The sequence below is a fragment of the Gavialis gangeticus genome, unplaced genomic scaffold (genome assembly GCF_001723915.1).
Source record: "Gavialis gangeticus isolate Ggan-Ray unplaced genomic scaffold, GavGan_comp1, whole genome shotgun sequence".
Lineage (NCBI taxonomy): Eukaryota > Metazoa > Chordata > Crocodylia > Gavialidae > Gavialis > Gavialis gangeticus.
Window position 1 is genome coordinate 106,905,724 of NW_017729024.1, and position 8,984 is coordinate 106,914,707.

General features: G+C 46.9%; 1 protein-coding gene across 10 annotated transcripts in view; it reads right to left on the reverse strand.

The window, feature by feature from the left end:
• Window positions 1-8,984, reverse strand: part of ADAMTSL1 (ADAMTS like 1) — a 936,448-nt gene that overhangs the window by 388,321 nt on the left and 539,143 nt on the right. For all 10 annotated transcript variants that reach the window (XR_002097365.1, XR_002097366.1, XM_019517531.1 and 7 more), the window contains one exon: window positions 1,623-1,750. Coding sequence is in view for 8 of the 10 variants with exons in the window: in XM_019517536.1 (XP_019373081.1) it covers window positions 1,623-1,750 (128 nt within the window). In the remaining 2 variants the exon portion in view is untranslated. The remainder of the gene's footprint in view (window positions 1-1,622; window positions 1,751-8,984) is intronic.

The following is an 8,984-nucleotide window of genomic DNA, read 5'->3' on the forward strand; positions in this document are numbered from 1 at the left end:
AGCCCCCCCGATTCCTGCTCTGCCCAGCCCCACCCCCTGCCTGCCCCCCTGAGCCTCTCTGAAGGCTACCCCACCCAGCCCCATCCCCCACAAGCCCCCTGATCCCTGCCTTGCCCAGCCCTATTCCCTGCCAGCACCCCCCGATTGCTGCCCTTCCACCCCAGCATCACCACAATTTAAAAACAAACAAACAAACAAACCCAGCACTCACCGGCAGTTCCAGGTGCTGTTGGGGTCACTGGAACCCCCCCACACAGTGCGGAGCATGGTGACAACCCCAGCAGCCGCAGCCGCAGCCGCAGCCTGGGTCCTGCTGCCCCTGCTACCTAATGCTGCCTGGGGGAGGCTCTGCCAGGAGGCCCCAAAGCCCCCACAACCCCTGCTCCTGTGGTGAGTGGCTTTTTTTTTAAGTGCCAGAGGCTGGGGTAGGGTGGGCAGCCATCAGGGGGCTGGGGGAGCAAGTAGGGCATGGGGCCAGGTGGGGCCAGGTCTGGGGAGCAGTGGAGACCTGGGTGGGGTACCCATCAGGGGGGCTGCAAGAGCGGGCGGAGATGCACCAGGCAAGGCAGCCATCGGGGGGGCTGGGGTGGGGCACGTGGGACCTGCGGAGGTGAGGGCTGTAGCTCCTGCAGGGGCCATTTGACTCCTGTGCGGGGCTGTAAAACCTGCGGGGGTGCTGTAACCCCTGGTGGTTGGCTGTAACCCCTGTTGGGGGATGTGGCCCCTGTGGGGGGGGGGCTGTAACCCCTGTTGGGGGCTGTAGCCTCTGTGGGGAGGCTGTGGCCCCTGTGGGGGGCAGCAAGACATATAGGTATTCAGAATTCATTTTATTATGATGATAGAGTCACTGGCAGGCTTCCAAACTGCTTTAACACTGTAGCTATATCAATAAAACATTGCCCAACTGATCACTGTCTCTTTGTCTCTCACGCTCTCTCTCTATATAGTAGTTTTTTGTTTTAACTGTGGAGGAACATGGATTTTGGGGTATTTTACAGAGTGACTTTGGAATTTTTTTATCAGGGATTTTTCAGTTTTCACATTGGGAACACCAGAATTCCTGCTCATGGCAGGGGTAATCTCCCCAGGTACCAGTTGGCTGGGCCCCAGAAGCTCCTGAAAGCAAGTAGTCCCGAGCTACTTGCCAGAGCAGCTTTTTGTACTGATGGGGCCAGGACAGGGCAGCTTTTAATACTGTTGGGGACAGCACAGGTGCTGACCCAGGCTTGAGCTCCCCCCGGTTGCAGATCTGGGAGGAGCCAGGCAGGGTTATTTTGCCCCAAGTGGAACAGTTTGCCCCACACCAAAGTGCGTGTCTGGGCACATGCACTGAGGCAAAAAGCCCCAGCTCAAATTTGCACTGCTTCTATTTGAGCTGCTACAAGCATACATGCCTGCATGTGTGGATGCACCCTATGGGTTATCTATAAGTACACCTTGAAAAGTGTTTTGGACTAGCAAGCCTCCTGGCTGGTTGTCTAAAAAATAATAATAATAAAATGTCTTTCTTATCTGAGGCTGATATTTCAGCACAGACCAACATACCAATTGCAGTTCTTGCTGTGATATATGCTGGCACATTGCGGACCACTAGGGGAGGATTCAAGCATTCATCAACTTACTTGCTGCTCAGGCAGCGTCTAAGTGAGTAGGAAGCTCCTCCTCCACAAGTGCGTGAGCATTCACTCCATGAACCCCAGGCATCCCACAGCATGTCTCGGTCTTCCTCAGACCGAGCTGTTCTGGAACTCTAAAAAAGACAGGAAAAAAAAAAAAAGAACAGGGGATCAGTGCAGGGAGAACTACTGTAAGTCAATATCATAATTCACCTCACCTTTCATTATACTGGATATGCTCTGCATCTTAGTGCAAAACAGCTGTTTTGGTGAACTTTCTAAACTCATGCATACCAAATGGCTGTGTGTGGTAGATGGGGTTATACAATACATCCTTCATCAGTGTTCTGTTGCTTCCTTACCTAGGCACTAAGGATGATTCAAATGAAAAAGCACTTTATATAGAGTAGTAAGATTGGCAATTTTTCTTGTTAGTTGGAAGAAAGTCTTCATCTGGGAAATCAGGGATTGTGTTTAAGAGTATTTCTGCTGTGCTAGAATGAAAGAAAGCAGTAATGGAGATCATATTGAAGCCTTTACCCAGGATGCCCTTGGAGAAAGACTTTTCTTACCATAATGAATCCAAGTGCAACAGACAACAGATACAATTACTACATAAATTACGTTTACATATGAGAAACTGGAACCCAACTTCATCAGTGCACAGCAACCTCCTTAAAATGCTGCAGGAGTAGCTTTGTTTGGCTCCAAAATGACATGGATGGTCTTCAGCTCCCCATGAACTAATTAATAAAAATATAGCACTTATGACTTTTTAACACTGCAGTAACACAGTTTGAAGCTTACAGACCAAATTTTCAATATGTCATATCTTCATTTGTGCAAGGACAACTTATATGGGCAGTTCCTCAGCTCCACACCCCTGTGTATGTAAATGATGGGATAATGTGGACACACAAATCCCATTTGGGCAATTAAGTTTTGCTAGGGGAAATTCAGTAACCTATATGAGCAGGTTAAGGTGTCTGAAAAATGTCTATGTCATATGGAGGCCAGGTGGAGCCTTCATTGCAAACCTAGCTCATAGTACTTTGGGCTGTTTCCAGAGAATACTGCACTTTTACTGGTTTTAGAATAAATTAAAGGGATAGATAAAAATGGGGGCAACTTTGGCGTTGGACTTTCCTAAGGCGAAAAAAGCCAACAGGCATCATCACTAGTCAATCGCTCAAGATTCACAGGAGTCTGTGCTAGCTGTCAGCCTAGATGGATTCTTTTGGGATGAAGAGACAGCTCAGCACAGAAATCATTTTGTTATTATCAACAGAGCTGTGTAAAACTTTTGTGATGAAATATGAAACCTGGCAAAATACTCTAGTGTTGAATGCTGCTATTCACAAGCAAAAAAGGAAGCATTTGGCTGTGGTTTGGGGCTGTGAACAATTTCAATAAGTATTTGTTCAGTAAAGACTTTGAACTTTTATCACAGACCCAGATCCAAATTCAAACCTTCAACATCTACTTTGAGATGAGCACTACGATTGATGACCTCTGTCTTTTAAACATTTACTAAGCAGGATTTATTAATGTGAGAGGAGAATTACTTCATTTAAAGTTATAGTTGACAGTTGTCTGTAAATGTAAGCACAGTAATCTGGCATTTATTAATTATTTTAACTAGTAGTACTAACACAATGTTCCAACATGGGGATCCACTAATACCATAAGAGATGGCAGGGGGCTTGTAGTATATGCACCACAAAGTCACCAATGATGCTGAGGGAGCACCCACTAGTTGAAGAGAAGGTACAGCATTTTTAGCAGGCCTATACTCAGCTCAGCTGGATTGAACCAAGCATCAGGAAATAGCTACTTCACAAGAGGCACGCTCAACAGTGATTGATACTAGTGGTAGCAGAGATCCTCCCCTATTAACTACCTGATGCATATCATGACCTGATGCATATCAGTGAAATGTACTTAATAGGAAAAACAAAAGGAGCAGAGGAAGGAGGCATGGTAGGCCAAAATCATTCCTGATATAAAAAGACAGACTTCACTAGAGCTGTAGCAAGCTGAATTTGGTTGTGTGTCAGTGCATGAGAGAAGGTGAAGGCAAAGGCGGGGGAAGAGGGAGGGTGGGGGGAGACAGAGAGAGAGAGAGAGGGTGAGAGAGATGGTATATCTGGATTACATCATGATATTAAATACACAAACATTATAGAAACTCCTGAGTTTCTTTATGACCAGTACACCAGAACACTTCTACGCAAAGAGAATGTGTGCAATTTATTTGATGGGTCTTTATTCTTCCTACTGTATACTTTATGGTTACATAGGCCATATTTGAATATGTGTTCCGTTAACAAGTTATTGTTACAAGCATCTTATAATAAGAAACTAAATCATAGTGACATATGTTACGAGAATGGCTGTAGGTAACTTACACTTTGCGAAATAATTGATTAATTCTGTCCATGAGGTGCTGTGGGACTCATCTGAAAGACTCACGCCCCTTTTAATGGCACTCCCCTTAGTTTTATTGCCATGTACACCCATATGGCAATTCAGGTGCTGCTTCTCTACACACACAGTTAGTTGATATGAATTCTCTAAAGGCAGCAAAGCACTGAATCACTTAATGGTGGATAGATCTTTTGCACTTGTCTTGTGCTTTCTGGGAGCAAACTTGTTACTTCTATATTTTACAGATCTTTATTAATTTTTTTGAAAGTTTCTTACATGTTGAGGACCTGGTTCTTCCCTCAGTTACAAAGACCCTGTGAAGTCCATGGGAACTGAACTTGTAATCATATACAATTCGATGGCTGAGAGAACTTGGTTTTAATAATTTAGGTCAGATATGAGTGCTTTGACTACTCCAGGGAAACCAGTGGTGTTAAACATGACAAGAACCACGGCCCAAACTGCAAAACAGCTCCAGAAGAGATCATCTGAAAGGAAAAAATTCACAGGACAGCTGTCAAGACCATTTTCTTTCCCTCTCTCAATTTTTTCCTTGTATGACGACACACAGTCCAAGCCTAAAGTGATGCCCACTTGTATGCCTGCATGGGTGAAAAAGCAAGATGTTTCCTATAGCTGCATCAAGCTCAGCTATTTGTTTTTAATGGAATGGCCACATGAGTGACGAGAGTCAGATGCATGGCTGAGAGGCAAAGCACACCACCGCTGTCCCCTGAGCTGCTGCCCCTTGACATTTCACAATAGTGCTCATGCAGCATTCCTGCTGTTGCTGCTTGTGTAGCCTTAAAGGCACAAGTGTTTCTTTTTTAAACCAGACCCTTCATGTCAAAGATAAATATTAGGGCTGTATGAAGCTTCGGTCCGCAATTTGATTCCGAGAAGATTCAGCCTGATTTGGAGAAGCTTCAGAGCCTCTGAATTGATTCTGAAAAGATTCAGAAATGATTGGGAAATTTGGAGATTCGGAGGTGGTCTTTTAGGGAAAGAGAAACTGAGAAGAGGGAGAGGGAACGGGGGGGAAGGACTGACATTTCTAGCTGGCCAGTGATTCTGATCTCTCCCTGAGTCCCCTTCCAATTACAGTGTCTGGGGGAGGGACATAGAAACAGCATATAAGCCTTTGTCTGCAGGCATTCTGTGCCTTTTGTAAGCTGTTTCTAACTGAGTGAGCAACAGCGCCTGAAAGGTACTGGACTGGCTTGGCTTCCTAGTCAATCACCGGCTACTTTTTGTTCTTGGAAAGGATTGGATAGGATATAGCTTAGCTTAGCTTACTAACTAGAATCCCTCTGCTTTAATTATCCCTATCCACTTCATTTCTTTTGATTTATATTTGTTCTTGGGTTTTTTTCCCCAAAACATTTTAAAAAGAAAGCTGTGTTTTCCCCAGCAGTGTGATCCATCACTGTACAGAGAAGCACACATTACATACATACATCATAGAAGAAGTCAGACTTTCACTGCAGAAGAATAAGAGATTATATATAGTTATTAATATTATTAGTTATAGTTAGTTGCATACAGACTAAAAACAACACAGAAGAAGCAGCCAGATTAACACAACACAGAAGTCAGACAGTCATAGAAGAAGAAGAAGAAGAGAACAGATTTTTAGGTACACTACACTACAACACCGAAGAGTAAACCAAACACAAGACAGAAGTTACACATTCAGATTCACATCACAGAATAAAACAACAAGAGTCAGCACCTCCTCCTGTTGTGCCTCAGCCTGCTGAGGAAGGGATAAGGCTGGAGCCCCACCCTCAACCCAGAAGCAAGGGACTAATGTAGTGTGGGATCATTCTGAGGTGGCAGATGATCCTAGGCTTGTTATCTGCCAGCACTGCCGAAGGCAGATCACCAGCACAGCAATGCTGCTGCATCTCAGGAGCCAGCACCCCCTTACCCTTCCTCCTCCTAAGTCTGGCACCAGAGCGTGCATGCCCAAAGGGAAGTCTCCCACTTGCTCCAAAGCCTCCATCCCCAAAAAGCAGAGGCAGGCCATCCTGGAGCAGTGGGGGAAAGCTGCAGAGAGAGGTGGGTGCATTGCAAGGGTGACCAAGACCACCCAAAGCACTGGGGAGATGCTTGCTCTGGATAGCTAACCCTTCTCCTTAGTTAAGCAGCCAGGATCCAGGTGACTCATGGTGCCCATGTGTAGCATGAACTGAACTAATGTAGCTGATATTAACATAGAGTGTAATAATACTGAAATGTAACCATGTTATTCTTGTCCTGTAAACAACTTGAAAACTCCATTTTGTATCCTTCTACTTGACATAAGTGAATGAACTTTGCATAGCCTTTATGTATCAGTGTATGTAAAAGGGTGAATGGTGAGAGAATGGCATAGAGACAGTAGAAGAAGATTCAACTGTTTATGTAAGCAACAAGGCGCCAAATGTAAGTTACCAACCACTAACTAACTAACAAACGGCAGAAGAATTCCTTTGAAGCTTGAAGGCGCAAAGGAGATAACAGAAGAAGAAATTCTGCCAGATGGGCAACAAAAACACTCCAAAGATAAGATAAGCTGAAGACAAAAGAAGAACAACTGCAAAAACAGAAGGTGGGTATAGAAAAACCCCAAAGCACTGAAACAAAGGATGCCAATTCCTATAAAAGAATACTTTGAAAATGCCAAGTTGGGTGAGTTTCTTTCTCTACTGCTGTTTCATCAGACCACAGATGCATCTGTTCACCCTGCTCCAGCTGTTATCTTTAAATCTGCTATCTTCAAATCATCATCATCTACTCAATAAGCCTGGGTTGGCCACCCTGGGCTGATATTAAGCAACAATTGCTGGTAACTATATCTGGTGTATGCATGGATGAAATGGTTGTTTTGTGTATGTATATGCCTGTGTGTAATGATGTGTGTAATGATTTGTGTGTGTTTGTATGAATGGTGTGCCTGAACCTCTATGTTTAACTCACGTAATCAATAAACGCGGCACCTTGCCTTATCCCCCTTTATAGAGTCTCGCTCGTGATTTGAGCAAATGGCAATTTGTGTAACACATGGCCCCATCTTACGAAGTGCCTGCATGCACCACCTTTAGCACAATGTTGGTGCCCTTCCAGTATGAAGCATGCAGGGAGTACTTGAGGGAAAAGCTGTGCAAAGCAGGGCCACAGGTAGCCAGGCACTTCACCTCTGACATCTGGAGCAGCCAGGGTGGCGATCACACCTACCTCTCCCTCACAGGGCACTGGTGTGATCAGTCAGGCTATTGGTGGGCTCTCCTTCAAGCCAAGGTGCTGGATGAGTCCCACATGGCAACAGAGATAATGGTGGTCATGAACTGCATGGTACAAGGGTGGCTTGTTGGAAAGAGCGAGCTCACCTGCAGGTTCATTGTCACTGACAACAGGGCCAAAATAGTCAAGGTGGTCCATGATGCCAACTTTCTTGGCATTCGCTGTGTGGCACACAGGCTGCACCTTACAATCAGGGATGCCTTGGAGGGGGACAGGGCTGACGGTGATGGCACCATCGCTACCACACATCTCATTTCCAAATGCAGGAAGGTGGCGGGCTACTGCCACTGCAGCATCAAGGCGGGCAAGATGCTGCGGGACAAACAGGCAGAGCTGAGCATCCTGCAGCACAAAATCATGCAAGATGTAGAGACTCAGTGGAATTCCACATACCTGATGCTGGAAAGGCTGGTGGAGCAACAGAAGGCCATCCATGAGATGGCCTTGCTTGGGGAGATTGGGATCAGTGGTCCCCTTAACAGAGCTAAGTGGGATATCATCTCCCAGATCTTGGTGATCCTCAAGCCCTTCCTCGAGGCCACCAAGACCCTCAGTGCTGGCAATGCCCCTCTTAGCCAGGTGATCCCCCCATAGTGAGGGAACTTGAGAACCAAATGGAGAAGTTCCAGGGGATCAATATTCCTGGCTGCGGCAAGCCGCTGTCACCAGACATACAGGCACTGGTGAGGCGGTTGAAGGAGGGCATCAGGAGATGGCTGGATCCCTTGCGGTCCAGTACGGTCCACATACTGGTGGGCATGTGCAACCCAAGAGTGAAGAGGAACATGTTCACTGGCAACACCAGAACCCTTGCTTGCTGGATGCAGGTGCTGGTCAACAGAGTGAGGGAGGCAGAAGGACAGAGGCAAGGGGATGTGGAAGAGGGGGATCCACTTTCCCGTGCCAGCAGTCCAAGCACCAGCACTGGCACCAGCACCAATCACTCTCCTCCATGCCAGCTTCTGGCAACATGGGCCAAGGGCATGGCTTCAATGCTGGGGTCCAGACTCATCAGACCCCAGCCTCAGGGAGGTAGCGCTGAGGCTCCGGTGGCTACCTATCTTACTGAGGACATGGAGCCACTGCACTGCAACCCATTGGCCTACTGGGCAAGCCGCATCCAGATGTGGCAGAATCTGGCCACAATTGCCCAGGAGCACTTGTCTTGTCCACCAACCAGTGTTCCAAGTGAGAGGGTGTTCAGCATTGCTGGGGATGTTGTGAAACTGTAACTGCTTGGATCCTGGTTTGGTGGAGCAGCTCGTGTTCCTGAAGGTGAACCTCCCACTGCTGGGGTTCCCCAAGCTCCAAATGCAGATGGACTCAGTGCCACCCTCCTCACTCTGTCTGCACCCTTTTCTGTTTTATGTCTTTACATCAGTTAGTGTTACTGCCCCGCTCTCAGAGCTGGAGGCAGCACTCACTGCATCACCAGCCAGGAGGGGAAGAATGTGTTCCTGCTGAGCTCCCATGCCAGGATGAACTTGGAGGTATGGGCTGGGGCTATGGGGAAGGAGGAGACCCTAGGTCCTGGGCATGAAACTGCACTCTGCCAGGGTCAGGGAGCCCTGGTGGGACTCATGGTGGCACAGCAGCCCTGTAAATGCCAGGACCGAAAATCCCCTGGTGAAAGGTGGGTAGGAGGTGCCATAACCT